The 18,458-nt window shown below is 34.9% G+C and overlaps 2 protein-coding genes across 2 annotated transcripts; one reads left to right on the forward strand and one right to left on the reverse strand.

Annotated features, from left to right (window-relative positions):
* Positions 1-272: 272 nt before the first annotated feature.
* Positions 273-3,443, forward strand: letmd1 (LETM1 domain containing 1). Its single transcript, XM_077594248.1, has 8 exons — positions 273-472; positions 674-813; positions 910-1,025; positions 1,432-1,514; positions 1,588-1,774; positions 2,890-2,991; positions 3,069-3,221; positions 3,290-3,443. Exons 1-8 carry the CDS (start codon positions 357-359, stop codon positions 3,437-3,439), a joined length of 1,047 nt encoding a protein of 348 aa, XP_077450374.1. The 5' UTR covers positions 273-356; the 3' UTR covers positions 3,440-3,443.
* Positions 3,444-5,939: 2,496 nt separating this feature from the next.
* cd63 (CD63 molecule) lies at positions 5,940-17,046 on the reverse strand. The gene is made up of 8 exons (XM_077616368.1): positions 16,800-17,046; positions 16,404-16,488; positions 10,786-10,974; positions 10,635-10,709; positions 9,243-9,341; positions 9,017-9,160; positions 8,004-8,087; positions 5,940-6,702 (listed from the first exon to the last, which is right to left on the reverse strand). The coding sequence occupies exons 2-8, from the start codon at positions 16,467-16,469 to the stop codon at positions 6,637-6,639; spliced, it is 723 nt and encodes a 240-aa protein (XP_077472494.1). The 5' UTR covers positions 16,470-16,488; positions 16,800-17,046; the 3' UTR covers positions 5,940-6,636.
* Positions 17,047-18,458: the final 1,412 nt, after the last annotated feature.

Below are 18,458 nucleotides of genomic sequence, written 5' to 3' on the forward strand. Positions count from 1 at the left end.
AAAAGAACAAATAAAAAGCCATTCGAAATGGTAAAAAATATTGCAAATGAAAGGAAATATTTTTTTCAAAATAAGAACACTTAAAAATATTTAATACATTTAAAACAATTGAGATAAATTGAAAAAAAAGTACTACATATTCAAATAAGTGTGGCCTGTGTATATATTTCGTGTAATATATATATTTTTATATTATGACCTAATATTGACGACATAAAACGTACAATAATTTTTACTGAGAGGGCGGAAGTTTACCTTGCTTGTTTTGTTTGCAATTACAGGGGGGCGCGTTCTACGATATGACAGATTAGGCTTGATTTCTGATCTGGCAACCTCACTTGCCCGCTCCTTCAAACATGGCGCTGTCCTGTTCGAGGCTTTCCAACAATTTGTCTTTGCTTCGTCTGCTACGACTCCAAAGTCACCGAATAACCACCGGAATTTCCTCCCCGTGCTTTTGTCAACAGTCCAGGTTTGTCGGCGACCTATCGCGAACGACTCGTCTGTCCTTCAAGCGTTGACGTTTGCTTTTCCGGCTTCATGACAGCATTTCAACCGGCTTCATTAAAATCAAAATGTTTATTTTTTTTCTTACTACGCATGAATTATAACCGTCGTCTCTTGTGTTTTTTTTAAATTATTATTAATTTTTATTTTTATTTTTAATGCGGAGATGTTACTCGTCGTCCGAGGTCCGTCGAGGGATTGGTCGCTACGTGACGTCCAGTCTTCGGTGGGTCAACGGCAAATATGAAAACTTCCTCAAAAAGCGTTTTCCACGCTATTATTTGCTCTACCACACCTTCGTTGAAGGTAAAAGAGTTTCATTCAGGCGGAAAACTTGGCCTACTTCCGGTTGTAGTTTTTTTTTACCTACTTCCGGTTGTTTTCTTTTCTGGGCCACTGTAGGATTCAAGCTTCTTTTCCGAGATGCCAAAGACGTGGGAAATATTAAAAGGAAGATGTCCAGAGATGGAATCGCCCACCGTGATTTGTCCTACCGAGAAATGGAGAAACTTCGTCAGGTGACTTTATAAAAAAATATATTTTTTTAAAAAACGAGCGGCATTTTTTTTAGTTATTCTATGGGTGGAGGAAATAATTTGAGATACGAGCTCAGTCCTGCAACGCATTAAGCTCGTATCTCAAGGTATGACATACCAGGGGCGTCAATAGGATTTGAGGATGAGCTCATTACTAACAAAATGTGTAGTAAGGCGGAAGGACCCAAAACCACGTGGAATACATTTTTCGTGCAGAACAGACAGCTAAACACTTGTTTTTCAGTTTCTTTTAGCTGACATTTCTTCTTGCGCATCACTGCTGGAGTTAATTCCCACAAATGACTTTATTCATATTTATTCCAATTTTTGGGGGACACAAAATGGAATTTTACACTTCATAAATCTAACAATTTCCCGCGTTTGTCAGTTTCGCCGAGACGTGCTGAAAGGCGTCCCGCTGGTCTTGCTGTCCATTCCCCCCTTCGCCAACTACCTGGTTTTCCTTCTGATGTGAGTCGCCAGCCGCCTCCCACACGCCTACGTCGTTAAAAAAAAAACTGAAGCCCCGCCCCCTTGCGGCCAGGTACTTTTTCCCCCGCCAGGTGTTGACCCCTCATTTTTGGACGCCGAAGCAGCAGGTGGAGTTTCGCCAGCTGTACCATTCGCTGAGGCTCGGACGACACCCGGCCGTGATCCGAGAACTGCGGCGGGCGAGCGGCGCCGTCCCCGATGGCGACCTCCGCTCCCGCCTCGACGACCTTTGCACTCAGGTACCCGACTTCCATTTTTTTTTTTACGCCGCGGGTCCTAAAACTCCACGTGGTTACGATCTTAAATTGACCGCAACCTCATTATTGCTTCGCTCATTTTCCAAACTGGCTCGCGGGGGGGGGTGCCGGAGCCTATCCTGGACCAGCCAATTGTGGGGCACAAGGAGACAAATGACCAATCGCTCGTAATTAGGAACAATTTAGCATACACTTAGCCTAGCATGCATGATTTTGGGGATGTGGGAGGGACCTGGAGTACCCAGAAAAAAAACACATAAGCCTGGGGGTGCCGTAGACTATTACCCCCAAAAAATATTAAAAAGAAAAAAATCCCCAGAAATCAATGTGGATTTTCACATTTTTATGAAATTACAAAAAAAAAATTAAAAGGAAAAAAAATCCCCAAAAATCAATGTGTATTTTCACATTTTATGAAATTACAAAAAATAAATTAAAAAAATCTTCAGAAATAAATGTGCATTTTTCCTTTTTTTAAATTACAAAAAAATAATTAAAAAGAAAAGAATCCCCAGAAATAAATGGATTTTCACATTTTTATGAAATTAAAAAAAAAAAAAATCCAAAAGAAAAAATTCCCCAGAAATAAGTGGATTTTAACATTTTTATGTATTTACAAAAAAATCCCCCAAAATAAAGTGGATTTTCACATTTTTATGTATTTACAAAAAATAATTAAAAAGAAAAAATCCCCCAAAATAAAGTGGATTTTCACATTTTTATGTATTTACCCCAAAAATAATTGAAAAGAAACATTTCCCCAGAAATAAATGTGGATTTTCACATTTTATAAAATTACAAAAAATATTAAGTAAAAAGAAAAAAATCCCCAAAAATAAATCCGCAATGTAGTGAAGCTGCGATATTCGAGGGATTACTGTATGATCACCCATATTATAACCAGATTTTTTTTTCCATTCATTACTGAGTCCTAGTAGCAAAAGTGCAGATTTCACATTTTTAGAAACTTAAAAAATAATAATATTTAAATAATAGCAGGGGGGAAAATGGCAAAATAGTGAATTCGCGATAAGTGAAGTCGCAATAATCGAGGGATTACTGTAATTCATTTTTTGTTGGAACCCGTTTGTTTGCAGGTGCAAAAAGGAAGCACCCCCCAAGTATGGGAAATCCTGGCGGTGCGTGGTTTGTTTTCGGGTGCTCCTCTGAGCATGAGCCAGCTGAGCGTCAATCAAATGGTGAGTCAAAAAGTTTGCGTGTGATTATTATTAATAATTTTGAATTAATTATGAATTTTTGAAAATGTTATTTTAAGAGGAACCTAAGCCCCCTGCTCTTTTTGACGCCACGCCTCCCCGGCTTCCTGATGGGTCGCCGGCTGACCAGTCACGCCTCGGAATTGTTGGCGCTGGACCGAGCCCTGGGAAAACTGGGCCCGGGCCAGCTTAGCGAATCAGAATTAAGACAGGTGCGAGCGTCGGGGTTGCCAGACGGTTCAGGGTTGCCAGACTTTTATTTTTTTTATTTTTTTTTTAGGCTTGCTACCTGAGGGGATTGGATTCGGACCGACTGGGCGTCGACCGGTGCCGGGAGTGGTTGGACCGGTGGTTGCGGGTGTCGTCTTCGCTTGGAGGTATCTTAAAAAACGCGGGTGTCCTAGTGGAAGTCATGATAACGTCCCATTGAATGCATAGGGGATATTTTACCTTTTAGTTTTATTTTATTTTATTTTTTAAATGATTTTTTTTAAATTTAATTTGTAGGTTTTTGTTTAAAAAAATCAATGTATTTTTTCTGTTTTCCACTTTTACTTTAAATTAAAATGTAAAATATATTTTCAAATATTCACTGCTTTTCCTTATTTAAATAAGAAAAAAATATCAATGGAGAAATTAATAAAATTTCAGTTTGAAGTCGGAAAATCAATTTAAAAAATCTAAAAAATATATATTTTCAGTTTTCCATTTTTACCTTTTTAGTGGAAATTACATTTGAAATATTTTTTTCAAATATTTCCATTTATTTAAATAATTGTGCTTTTTTTAACTCGCCAAAAAAACATGTTTTACTCAAAAAATCAATTTGAATAATCTAAAATAATGAATATTATATGCGAGAAAATACGGTAAAAGTTGTTCAAATATTTACTGTCCCTCTTTCAATAAATACTTTTTAATACACAACAGATTATTTTTTAGTCAAAACATTCCTTTGAAAAATCTGAAAAAAATTGAATTTTTCTGTTTTCCACTTTTACTTGTTAATTTAAATTAAAATGTAACATATTTTAAACATTCACTGCTTTTCCTTATTTAAAAAAGAATTTTTCCAATGGAGAAATTAATAAAATTTCAGTTTTTAAGTCAGAAAATGCATTTGAAAAAAAATATATTTTGCAGTTTTCCACTTTTACCTTTTAGTGTAAATTACATATAAAATATTTTTCCATTTATTTAAATAATTGTACTTTTTAATAAGCATTTTACTATTATATAGAACATTTATGCGAGAAAATACGGTAAACGTAAAATGTTTTTCAAATATTTCATGTCTTTCCAATTATTTAAATAATTGTACTTTTTAACACGCCAAAAAGTGTTTGTCAAAATCTATTTGAAAAATCTAAAATAATGTTGAATATTGGATAGAAAATACGGTAAGTGTATCCCTCTATTTCAATAAATATTTTTTAATACACAACAGATTATTTTTGATTAAACATTCATTAGAAAAAAAACCCAAAAATTGAATTTTAGTTTTCCACTTTGACCTTTTAGTATAAATTAAATATAAAATATGCTTTTCAAATATTTCCCTCTATTAAAATAATTTAATACATTTTCTAATACCCCCCAAAAATTCAAAAAAATCAATTTCACAAATCTAAACTAAAACAGAATATTTTAGTTTTCATTTAAACAGTCGACTCCGCCCCCCCGTGCATAAAAACCTCCAAATAAACCAAAACCACATCCCAATTTAGAGACTGAAAATGTCACTCACCTTGCCATAAAATCTTTATTTTTGTCCCCGCAGACTCGGACGCGTCACTCCTCTTGCATTGCCTGGTCTTCCTATCGGCCGACTCCACGAACGCCACCGGTCGCCAGTGACCTCCGCCCTATGACCTTTGACCTTTCTGCTCCACTGGGAAAACTGCTTCAAAATTACATTTCATCCCAAACAGCTCAAAGTAAAAACTTCACCGAATTAACTTACCGACTGACTGCAGTTTACATATTTTGCTGGAAAATTTTAACTTGGACGCATTCCGTTTACGTTAATATTTATATCGGCATGTCCTCAAACATCCGGTGTACTTTTTTTTTGTTTACTTTTTTCCGTGTTTCGACGGGACGCCGTTGTTTAAAAAGACGGCGACATTTTCTCTTCTTTGGCGCCACCCTGTGTTTCAAAAATGCTGTGAAAATGTTAGTCAAATTAATATTAATACTTGGAAACTTCGGTATTTATTTCTAAATGCTAAATCTTAACGCTAAATGTCTCCACTAAACATTTAGCTAAAAGGCACATTCAAACGCCCGGGGCCCGGAAGTGATAAAATAAAAGCCAGAGGAGCTCATTTGTTACTTTTTTCCCACTGTAACCTCCTGAACTGAGTTTCCACCGGCTTTTATTTTATTACTTCCGGTCAAATGACGTTTGAACACGCAAACTAGCTAAATATTTTTGCTGAGTCATTTCGGATTTATATTCACGGTTAAGATTTAACATAAAAATGTACAATTTAGAACAAGCAGTTTCTACAAAAAATGCTAAATGTTGTTGCAAATGTGAAAAAAGGCTAAAATTATTTTCACATGCTATTTGAAACACGCGTAAAATAAAAGTTTACATCTTTCTAAGCGAGTTTAGCTTGTCAAACACCGCCCCCTATGTACCGACCTCCGTTAATGCACTCCTTGCATTTGTACTTCATGTTCAGGAAATCACAGCACAATTGAGTCATTTCAATTTAAAACATATCTAAATGTTTTCAATTCAAAGCGAACTATAGAAAAAAAATGATTTGCATGGTTGTGGTTAAAAGGTATTTTTTTGTTCGCACTTTACAAATGTTTACAAAAAGGAAGAAAAAATTAATAAATATTGGTGCCTTTTTGCAAAGTCTAATAAATTGATTTAAAATGCCTATTTTTGTGACGTCATGCATTTTTTTTAGCCATTTTAGGATGTAAATGTTCTTTAATAAAAACAAACTGCAAACCAACAAGCTGTAAAAACAATCAAAAAATTCCAAATGTGACAAGCAAAATTACCGTAATTCCCGGACTACAAGTCCCAGATTTTTTAAAAATGTTACATAAATTTTAAGTTTCAGAAAAAAAGCATGAAATTGTCTCCGGAGCAAAAATATGTGACGTGAAGTGAAAATTTTGGCACGAGTTGGTCAACTTTGTCACTGGAAAATTGGTTGTGAGAGCTAATGTGTAGCGAGAGTAGCTAAACTAAGCTAACGGTAGCATTAGTGAGTTGACTGTAAGGCAAAACCGTGAGTAAAATGATTTTTGTATGTTATGAAAGTTTAAAAAAATGTGGCTTTTAAAGAGTTGGAGTGCTTCGAGGTAGTAGCACGCTAAGCTAAAAGTACACTATGTTAGCATTAGCCGTAGCGCTGCGTTTCGTTTGAAGGGCTCTTCTAAATAAATTTACAGTCTGGTGGGATTTACCCATTTGTTTTGAGCATTTGATTCTATTCCAAAGCGACCCGTAGTCCGGAGAATACGGTATTCCCGCCCCTCGACCTTTGTGACCTCAAAGTGGACAGTGTTGTGTAGAAAGAAGATGGGGATGGCGGTGATTCCGTGCGCGGGGAAATAACGGGAAGCGAATGAGCGAGGGCCGGCCGGCTGCCGGACGTCTCACATGACCTCGTAGCCGCTGCGGATTCCCCGCATCAAACAGCAGGCGAAGACCACGCCCAGGATCTACCAGAAGGGGCGGGACAAAGTGGAGTCAGTCCATGGTCGCCGCGTGTCGAGAGTTCGTGTTTGGATGGCGTTGGCGGGCGGGTTGCCTAGCCATGGCGCTTTGTGGTTGCCGAGCGTTAGTCAAGTAAGGACGCCACCGTCACCTTTTATGTTTGGCGTTAAATTTCCAGAGCGCGGATGAATAAAATTTAATCTAATCTCTAATCTAAAATTTAAAATCTAATCTCTAATCTGAAATTTAAAATCTAATTTAAAATTTAATCTAATATCAAATATTTCATCTAATCTATAATCTAAAATCTCGACTAATCACTAATCTCAAATCTAATCCAAAATCTCTAATCTAAAATATCTAATCCAATCTGAAATCAAATCTAAAATCTCTAATCTCAAATATCTAATCTGAAATATCAAATCTAATTTCTAATCTAAAATTTAACATATAATCTCAAATATTTAATCTTATCCCTAATCGAATATAAAATTTCAAATCTAAAACCTATCATTTAAAATCTAAAATCTCTATTCTAATCTAAAATATCGAATCTAATCTCTAATCTAAAATCTAAAATCCAATCTCTAATCTAATATAAAATTTCAAATCTAAAATCTCTAATCTAAAATATATAATCTAAAATTTCAAATCTAATCTCAAATATTTAATCTAAAATTTCAAATCTAAAATCTAATTTTATATAAAATTTTAAATCTAAAATCTCTCATCTAAAATCTCAAATCTAAAATAAAGTATCTAATCTAATCTCTAATCTAATCTAAAATTTCAAATCTAATCTCAAATATTTAATCTAATCTCTAATCTAATATAAAATTTCAAATCTAAAATCTCTAATCTCAAATCTAAAATATCTAATCTAAAATTTCAAATCTAATATCAAATATATCATCTAATCTATCTCTGCTAATCGCTAATCAAAAATCTCTAATCCAATCTAAAATTTCTCATCTAAAATCTCTCATCTCGATAAAACGATAATTATTGTGAAAATTTTGCCAACAATTATAGCTTTCGGTAAAAATGTGATCGTTTTAAACTGCAATCACATCACCTGACCACCACACAGAACAGGGGCGCTGTTTATTGCATTAATTTACTTATTCATAGAATTTTGAAGTTTCAAATTTGAAACAAAAACGACGTGATCGTTATCATGATAATTATCGATATGGACCCATCTTTTTTTTAAATTGTGATTAAAATTGTTGACATATTGCCTAGCTCTACGTTTTAGGGAAGAGGATTTGTTGCTTTTTGTTCCAATTTTTAAAATCACACTTACCTCGACAAAAGCGAGGACGAGAGCAGCGACGATGACCCACAGGATGTTTTTCTTCAGGAGCTGCTCCAGTACAGCACCACAACCCTTGAAAAGATTAAGAATTACATTAAAATTAATTAAACAAGAGAGTATTTCCTATCAAGAGGCTCAAAACGACATATTGGACAAATATTCCCATCACAAAAGCTGTTAGTCTTCCCTCAATTATGGCAACTTCACTTCTTTGCGATATTTTCTGTTAATTATTTTTTAAAAATAAATATATTTTTTAAAGTTCATAAAAATGTGAAAATCCACACTGGAAGCCACTCTCGCTACCACTTAAGAAAAAAAAAATAGTTATAATAGGGGTGACCCTACTCAGATTTTTCAATTGTCGCGCGGCCATGTTTGGTCTAAATCATAGGTGTCAAAGTAGTGGCCCGGGGGCCAAATCTGGCCCGCCACATCATTTTGTGCGGCCCGAGAAAGTAAATGAGTGCCGACTTTCTGTTTTAGGATCAAATTAAAATGAAGAGTATAGATGTATATTAAATTTCCTGATTTTCCCCCTTTTAAATCAATAATTGTCATTTTTTAATCCATTTTTTCTGTGTTTTTAGTTCAAAAATCATTTGGTCAAATCTAAAAAAAAATTATAACAAGCTCAAATAAACATTGTTTTAGATCTATAAAAAACTGAATATTAAGGGATTTTAATCCAGTTTTTTAAATCAATAGTCATTTTTAATCTTTTTTTTTTGTGTGTTTTTAGTTCAAAAATCATTTTGTAAAATCTAAAAATATTTTTAAAAAGCTCAAATAAACATTGTTTTAAATCTATAAAAAAAACTGAATATTAAGGGATTTTAATCCAGTTCTTTTAATCAATAATTGTCATTTTTTAATCATTTATTCTGTGTTTTTAGGATTGGTCACGGGATTCGGTCATCATTTTTTTTCCCGGTCAATAAATACGGCGTATATGCGAGAAAATACGGTAATTGACGAATGGTTCGATTTCGGCGCCTTACCCTCTGGTTCACTTTGGCGGCGTCGGCCATGGTCCCTACGCCGCAGTTGAGCGACACGTTCAGACAGCACGAGTCGGGCACGGAATTCCCGTCGGGGCTGAAGTCGCGCCAGTCGGAGGAGCCGTTGACTCCGCAGCATTTCAACTGTAAAAAGCCAAAAGGGAGCGTGAGAGGGCGCGCGGGGGTGTCGTCCGTCCATCCGGCGAGTCCCAACGGGAACGCTCACCTGCTCCTGAAGCGCGTCCACGCCGCTTTTGAATTCAGCCGAGCTGTTACTGTAGAGGGAAATCATGTCCGCCAGGCTGTCTTGGACCATGGCGGACACCTGGAGAGAAAACATGGCGTCCATGTTTCAATACTGGTCAACTCGTATGCTTTGCCCGTATTTTGGATGATACGGCAAAATAAAAATGAGATAAACATATAATTTAGCGTGTTTAGGACAAGGCTAACTTCTTTCAACACGGAGGACAAAGATGGCGACTGTAAAGTGTAATCGAGTTCAACAAAACGAAATGAAAACAAAAGTTTTTCCGCTCTTGGAAACTGGCCACCTGCAACTTCAATTAGTCAAACGATGCGTTCAGGGACATCACGTAATACCTCACGTATTCCATGTTTTTAGCCTCAACAATTGCGATAGTAATATTTTTTTGTTTTCCAAAACGACTTTTTGGTGGCAAATAGACAATATTAAATTTTGTAAATACATATAAAATACAAAACAAATTTACTAGTCCAAAAGTGTTGGAAACAAGCCGCCTGCAAGCCTCTTCAATCAGTCACTCGGTGCGTTCAGGGACATCACGTAAAACACAAAACCCCACATGTATACTGTTTTTAGCCTCAACAATTGCAACAGTATGTTATTTTTTGTTTTCCAAACTACTTTTTGGTGGTAAATAGACAATATTGTAAATACATATAAAATACAAATCAACTTTAGTCACGTAAGGTGTTGGAAACTCGTCACCTGCAAGCTTTAAAAAAAAAAAAAAAAGTCCCGCGGTGCGTTCAGGGACATAATGTAAAACACAAAACGCCCCATGTATACTATGTTTTTAGCCTCAACAATGGCAACAATATTATTATTTTTTTTCCAAACGACTTTTTGGTGGCAAATAGACAATATTAAAATTTTGTAGATACATATAATATCCAATTCAACTTTATTAGTCACATAAGGTGTTAGAAACTCGCCACCTGCGAGTATGAACTGTAAAAAAAGGACTGTGTATTACATACAGACATTTTAAATTTAAAAAATATCAAAAACATGGCACCAGCCAATCAATGGAAGATTTAGTATTATTGTTTTTATAAATGTATCGGTACAGTATCGGCATTAGACGATACCACACAGCAATGTATTGGAATATGTATAATTAGTCCGAAAAAAATATATCGCTGCAAAATTTTATTTAATATTATTTAACAATTAAAGATTTTTTTTAATTGATTTTTTTTCAATTGATTTTTTTTTTCATTATTATGAGCATCGCCTGATCGGGAGCCAAGAAAAATTAAAATATGTCAATAATGTGACAGTATTGACATTGGCATTTTCCACCTAATCTGGATTAATATCGCATAAAAAAAATCAATTTTGTGAACTCACTTTGTTCCTAAAGACGTAACCGGCGATGGCCGCCGCGATCTGCACGAGGATCACCAGCGAAAGAAGGATGGAAAACTAAGCGGGGGGGAGACAGAAAAAGCACCATTAAAAACCCAAGACTGTTACCATGGTGACCGAGTGTGCCCGTTACCATGGTGACCATGCAGTAGTTCTCCTTCCAGGCGCCGCAGCAGCCGAAGAAGGAGATGAAGAAAATGAGCACGCCCACGCCGATGATGACGATGGGCGCCCCCGAGGCCGACAGGTCCTTCATCTTAATGGTTTGGTGTAAGGACACCTGCGCCAGCACCCCCACCACGATCAGCGCCAGGCCGCATAACTGCAAAGTACACAAACAAAGTCAATTTAAATAAATAAAAATGGATGACGCAATATGACGTTGCAACCATTCTCGTTCCGCTTCTAAATCCATCTAAATCGAACTTTAGCGGAAATAAACTACAGGTGGCTGCACTTCCATCTCCGTCCACTAGATGGCAGCAGTCGTGGACTGACATGTAGTAACTAGGCCTGGACGCACAAGGGCGCTGTTTCCAAGATTATATCAAATTCACATTTTTAGGAAATTACAAAATAAAATAAAAAAGAAAAAAATCCCCAGAAATAAATGTGGATTTTCAGATTTTTTTTATGAAATTACAAAAAAAAAATAATTAAAAAGAAAAAGTTGCCCAGAAATAAATGTGGATTTTCACATTTTTATGAAAAAACAAAAAAAATAATTAAAAAGAAAAAAATCCTCAGAAATAAGTGGATTTTTACATTTTATGAAATTACAAAAAAATAAAAATAAAAAAATCCCCAGAAATAAATGTGGATTTTCAGATTTTTATGAAATAACAAAAAAATTATTAAAAAGAAAAAAATCCCCAGAAATAAATGTGGATTTTCACATTTTATAAAATTACAAAAACCCATTTTGCGAAGATGTTTATTTATTTTTGTTTATTTAAGAAGGTTTGCATTAAAGCTGGTTTTAAGTAATAACTGAGAAAAAATGATATTATATGTTGATCAAACATTAAACATGTTTGCTTTAGTGCCAATTGGGGTTTCAGAAATAAGTTATACAGTACATTTGTCATTTTTTATGTAAAATCAACAGGTAATATATTATCATTTTAGGTTAATTAGAATTAATTTAACAAGTTTTATTTTTATTATTATATATATTATATTATTTTATTTCCCCCTTTTTCACTCATTTAGTATTTTACCGTGTTTCCGGACTATAAGTCACACTTTTTTTCATATTTTGGGTGACCCTGCCATTTATGTCATATTTTTTTATCACTGACCGGCGATATCTAGTTAACTGTATTTTTGTTAGCTATAATTATCCCCAAAATGTTAATGTTACATAAACAAGTGCTTATTTTCACTGCATTTTCCTATTATTTTTAACATAAAATGTTGTACAACCCATATTTCCATGCAATTTATATTGTTCCCCCTTTTCTTTAGCTAGTGCAAAAAAAATATGTTATTTATTTATCTTAACGGCTCCTTTGTTTACTTGTTTTTTTAACTGCATACACACACAATTCCCATCACAGGGCGTCCATTCATAAACGACGGGACGCCGATGACATTGTTTTGTGAGGGTTTGGTCCACATAAAAACAGTATTTTTTTGCTTATCACACATCACTTTGACGTGATGAGTCAGCAACAGGACGCAAAAAATGGAAGGAAGTTGCAATATTCTGCGGTCACTCTTGCGAGAGAATTCAAATAAGTTCATTACTAATACCATATTTTCTCGCCATATTTGTAACTTTAAAAAAATGACTGAATCAAGGGTACGGCTTATATGCGCACAAGACTTGCTATACTCTTTTTTACCAGTAGATGTCGGCAAAGTGATATTTACTATTTGTTGGTTATTTTCAGTTTTGCAGTAAGAAAATAACCATTACTGGATGAATTAATTCCTTATGATATTGAGCCTAATAATGTGTTTTTGATTAATACAGTATCTCAGAAATTAGTAAAGTAAAATATTTGCACTCCCTATTAAAACCGTGAATTTAGAGGTGAAAATTGGGAATCAGGGGGCGGCCTATACACGAAAAATATTCAAATTCAACTGTTTAAAGGCAATTTTAAGGGTGTGGCTTATACGTGAGAAATTGTAAAATTCGACCATTTTAAGAGAATTTTAGGGGTGCGCCTTATACACGAGGAATTATCAAATTCAACTGTTTTAAGGCAATTGGGAATCAGGGGGAAGGCCTATACACGAGAAATTATCAAATTCAACTGTTTTAAGGCAATTTTAAGGGTGTGGCTTATACGCGAGAAATTGTATAATTTGACAATTTTAAGAGAATTTTAGGGATGTGGCTTATACGCGAGAAATTATCAAATTCAACTGTTTTAAGGCAATTTTAAGGGTGTGGCTTATACGCGAGAAATTGTAAAATTTGACAATTTTAAGAGAATTTTAGGGGTGTGGCTTATATGCGAGAAATTATCAAATTCAACTGTTTTAAGGCAATTTTAAGGGTGCGGCTTATACGCGAGAATTATCAAATTCAACTGTTTTAAGGCAATTGGGAATAAGGAGGCGCCCTATACACGAGAAATTATCAAATTCAACTGTTTTAAAGAAATTTTAAGGGGGCTTCTTATACACGAGAAATTATCAAATTCAACCGTTTTAAGGCAATTTTAAGGGTGCGGCTTATATGCAAGAAATTGTAAAATTCAACCATTTTAACGCAGATTTAAGGGTGCGGCTTATACGTGAGAAATTGTAAAAATCGCCCATTTTAGGCAATTTTAAGGGTGTGGCTTTTACGTGAGAAATTGTAAAATTGAACAATTTTAAGGCAAATTTAAGGGTCGGGCTTATACGCGAGAAATCGTCAAATTCAACCATTATAAGGCAATTGCACTTATACGCGATAATTGTAAAATTTGACCATTTTGAGGGTGCGGCTTATACGCGAGTAAATACGACATGCGATAAACTCGAGTATTTTGAAATTGCGGGAATTTAAGGCGTGGCGGCGTAATAAAAATATGACAGGCGTCATCTTTTCTGGGGCTTGTGACATCATCACGTGCATTCGGTGGCTTTTGTCGAGATGAGCAATGTAAATATTTGAGTGGGAGTCAAATAGGGAAGCCAAAGGGTGCAGTGGGGGAAACGTAAAGGAGTCAACAAAAGGACTCAAACACGCAGCCGGAATTCAACAAGGATGAGGCGTTTCTTCGATGGGCGGCACTGGTGTCAAAGTAGCGGGTCGGGGGCCGGGGTCGGGCCCAATGCATTATTTTGTGCGGCCCGCCAAAGTAAATCGGGAGTGTGTGGACTTCATTTGTGCTATAATTTAAATGGATTGTTTTTTATTTTGAAATAAAAAATTGATCCAGTAAAAAAAAAATTCCATTGTTTTTACATCAAAATAGCATTTTAAAAATAAAAAATAAAAATCTAACTAAATATTTCCCATTTTTAATTTTTAATGTGAATAAAAATAAAATATATTTCTTAAAATCTAGTGACTGAACTTTTTAAATGAAAAAAACAACAACAATTTGATTATTAAAAATGTGATTATTAAAATTTGAGTATTAAAATGATTATAAAATGAATTATTTGGTTTATTTTTGCTTTCCTTGACTATAAAGTCAACAAAAAAATAAAGATTTAATTGGAGTAAAGGAAAGTTTGATTTATTTTAAAATAACTGAAAAAAATGAAATATTAGATTTCCTTCAATTAAAAATATGCATATCTTCCGATCTTTTTCAAAGGCAAATAAACAAATATACCATCTAAAATATTAATTTAAATTTAGACAGGATTTACTGAGGGGAACACAAAATGACACTTTGCTCTAAAAAAAATTAACACCAAAAATATATGTATCATCTACAAGACTCAAAGCTTTTCAAAATAAAGCGTTTTTTATTATTAGCTTTCGGCCCCGCAAAAAACCTGCAAAAATTTTGAATTTTTTCCCCTCTCAAGTTACAATATTACTCTACTTTTTCAACTAACAAGATCTTTATTAAAAAAAATTGAGTTTTTAAGACATTAATAAATTATTTTCTTATAATTTTCTCTCATTTTTGTGGGTTTTCTCACATCTTTCATACAAATTTGCGACACTAACCCATTTTAAAGGGTTTAGTTGGTCGTTGTGTGAGGACCATGCAACCAATGAGAGAATTTAAATATAAAGTACACTTCTACTTACAAAATGTTTAAGTTAGTCTTGGAACCGATTAATTTTGTAAATAGAGGTACGACTGTATTTCAATTCTTGACAAAGTGTTGACATAGTGTAAAGAAGTAGAATAAAGTGTAAAAACCGCAATGTCATTGGCGTCTTCCTTCCTCTTTCATACGAGACGACGCTTGAACTTAAAGAGAATGAAAAGTCACATGACGCATTCCACTCTGGGAAATCTGGTCATAAGACTTGCATTCCATTTTTTACGCTTGGGTAACGTGCTTAACACACACAAACACACACACACACACACACACACACACAATTCCAAATGTACTTACAGTGTAGTTTATGCCACTAATGTTTTATTTTATATTATATTTTTGGGGGAGGAGTCATTAATTGGGTTTAAGTTATTTTTGTTTATAACAGAAATGCTTCCTGGTCATAAGATTTTGATTTAAAAAATAGGTGTTTTTTTTTTAAAAACAGCAGTCATGAAATAAAATAATAATAAAAATCTATGAGAAATTAATAATGCTATTAAATATTTGAATTAGAAGGAAAATATGAACAGCTTATTTTACTAAATAGGTGTTTATTTATTTTTTTACTTAGTGGGATGTCATCATTAAATTTTAAATTTAGTTATAATAGCAATTTATATGATTCATTTTATGATTTAAGTTTTTTTTTTTACAATACAGTAACATCTATAACAATAAAATTAAATCCAGGAAAAAATATATATGTAATAAATAATCACATCATTTTCACAAAATTGGCTAAAAAAATTGTTTTTAAATTATATTTATTTATTTTGAAGTATGAACTTATTGGCTGCCATTGACAACAATGTATGTCCAATCTATTTTGACTAGGAGGGCTGGCAGCGATCAATGCAAGTCAAACGGGATTGGACGTAAATCGTCATCAGTTAGAAGTAAAACAAGATGATTCCATGCCAACATTCCCAGTTGAAATGGATTTGACAGCTACCACTAAATATGAATTATTAAGCTCTTCTGTGGCTTTAATGTTTGATAATTTTAATCAAATTAGAGGTAAAAAAAAATCCTCAAATTTTTGTATTGTTTTTTTTTTTCATTCCAAAGGGTGGGGTTCATAAATCATGACTGTTTTACTGTCATAATTTTATAAAAAATAATATTAAAAAGGGCATAATATAAATTAAAAAGTCAATATTATTAAATCACATATTGGCGTTCATGTCTTAATGTTCATTGGTAAAATTCATTTTGGTTTGTCCTAAAATTTTAATGCAAGATCCCAAACGTTTTGTGAGTAGTGGACAATCATGCTGTGTTTTTTAATGATAATTTACTGAAAATGTCCATAAGACTTCATTTGTGGCTCTTGTTGAAGGTTATAACCTTTTTTTTAATTGTTATTGTGAATTTGTTTTTTTTGAATTGACGCCAATGAACAATTTCCGTGCCATTGACGGCAAAAGACGTCGAATTCATTTAACTGGCAACCATCAATTTGAACAACAACAAAAATAAATACATTCTCCCTAAGTAAAACAAAAATGGACTCACCCAGAAGATGAAGTTGAAGAAGAAGAGCAAGAACTTGACGCATTTCATTCCCCCTTCGAGACTCATACTTGAACACGTTCCGCTTCTAAAAAGTTAAAAAAAATACACAATTAATCAAACAAATACATTTAAAAAAAAAACTTTTCTCGCGTAATTAAAGCGAACAGCAGCTGCTTCTCCGAGGAAGAACATGAGTCATTTCCCCAAACGTGTTGACACAAAAATTACGAGTTCCCTAACCGGGCGAAATCTCACGGAAAGTCCCCCAAACTCCTTGGTATCCCCCAAAAACCTGGTCCAAGTCCGCTCCCGGGTTCAAAAAGAACCCAAATGTGGTTTAAGTCCTTTTAAAAAAGGTTAAAGTTGTCCTCCCGTTCGAGCTAAATTCAGCCTTACCTCGCACCGTTAGCCAACAAGCAAGCAAGCTCCGGGACGACAATGGCAGCTTTGTTCGGGGGTAAACGGCCATGAAAGTAACCGAGTTAGGAGCCTTATTTAATTTATTAAAGTGTTATCTTCGTGAATTAGTCGACGCGTTTGTTAATAAAGTGGACGCCGTTTGGGAAAAAAAGTTGCCAGGAAGAAAAAAAAAAACTGTCCTTAACGACACAAAAGCGGGAAACTTTCGCGGGGAAGTGAACCGGACTGTTCCATTTTCGTTTTAAAATAGGGCTTACCTTTTTAGGAGTATGGAAATGGATGAAATGAAGGGCTAAAAAGGAGAAGAGTTGAAGTTTTGACTCTCTTTTTAGGGGGGCTGGTCGGCTGCTTGGTCCCTCCCAGATTGAGAAGATGATGACGATGATGGTGGTGGCTAGATAATGCGTCACTGAGCCAAAATGGCGGAGCAAGGGGGCCAGTTTCGGCCCGTTACATCGCTTTGTGCGGCCTGCGAAAGATTTTTTTAATGGTTAGCTATAGAGAGAATATTTCGGGTTTTTTTGCTAGTAAAAAAATTCTAATAAAAAAAATGAATATTTATATTTTTGCTGTTATTTTTTTATTGAAAAATGCATTTTAAAAACACAGAAAGGTGTATTTATAATAAAAAAACAATGTAGGAAATAGAAATAAATGAAAAATTGCTTTGTTTCTGGAATATGTTTAACCGCCCGATGTCCTTATATTCATTCATTTTCTAAACTGGGGGTGCTGGAGCCTATCCTAGCACACAACAGGCACCAGGCGGAGGACACTGAATCGGTGGTTAGCCAATCGCAGGGTTTAAGACGACAAACAACCAATCACTCGTAGCTAGGGGCAATTTAGACTGTTTACCCAGCTAGCCTAGCATGTATGTTTTGGCCATGTGGGAGGAAACTGGAGTACCTGGAGAAAACCCACGCAAGCCCAGGGAGAACATGCAAACTGCACACAGGAGGACCGACCTGGGCTCGAACCCACGAGCCCAGAACTGCGAGGCTAACTAACATGCTAACTCACACAGGTTAAAAAAAAAGTGACCACTTATTCAATGTTGACTATCTATGTTGACTACTTATTTATTTATTATTTATCTAGTCCAGGGTTGGGCAAACTTTTCGGCCCGGGGGCCACATTGACTAAAAATTTGACAGACGGGCCAGGTCAGCACAAGATACGATACATATAAAAAACTGCATCCGTTAACAGTACATATGAAACATAAACAGAAAAAAAGGACTAAAGTATGAACATACTCATCACTCATCTGGGATTTATGGGATGCTTTCTTGGTTTTCATCAGACTAAAGGTCTGTTTACTGTAGAGCCAAATAACACCAGAATCCTCTGCGCCATCTACTGGATGTTTGGAAATTTGGCTGCACTAAATGAAGCCTAAAACTCCGAGACTTTCAGGGAGTTGAACTTGTCACATTGGAGATCAATCAGTTCCAACTGCAACTCCTGTGGAACCGTTTCCGGGTCTTGTGAGAAAGGACATGACACCCAGCTGTCAAGTTTTCCAAAATCACAAAACTGACGGCAGAATTGCTCATGCAGGACAGCCAATGAATTCCTGCATTTTTTCACATGCGGGGGCCTCTTTTAACGCAACCAGTGTGGGGAAATGAG

This window comes from Stigmatopora argus, chromosome 1 (assembly GCF_051989625.1).
Source record: "Stigmatopora argus isolate UIUO_Sarg chromosome 1, RoL_Sarg_1.0, whole genome shotgun sequence".
NCBI classification, from domain to species: Eukaryota; Metazoa; Chordata; class Actinopteri; order Syngnathiformes; family Syngnathidae; genus Stigmatopora; species Stigmatopora argus.

Coding starts and splice junctions, on each gene's coding strand:
- letmd1 (XM_077594248.1), top strand. CDS start 357: ATGGCGCTGTCCTGTTCGAGGCTTTCCAACAATTTGTCTTTGCTTCGT. Junction 473..673: donor TGCTTTTGTCAACAGTCCAG/GTTTGTCGGCGA, acceptor TTTAATGCGGAG/ATGTTACTCGTCGTCCGAGG. Junction 1,026..1,431: donor AAATGGAGAAACTTCGTCAG/GTGACTTTATAA, acceptor CGCGTTTGTCAG/TTTCGCCGAGACGTGCTGAA.
- cd63 (XM_077616368.1), bottom strand. CDS start 16,469: ATGAGTCTCGAAGGGGGAATGAAATGCGTCAAGTTCTTGCTCTTCTTC. Junction 9,161..9,242: donor TGGACGCGCTTCAGGAGCAG/GTGAGCGTTCCC, acceptor GGCTTTTTACAG/TTGAAATGCTGCGGAGTCAA. Junction 8,088..9,016: donor CCGCCAAAGTGAACCAGAGG/GTAAGGCGCCGA, acceptor AATCTTTTCAAG/GGTTGTGGTGCTGTACTGGA.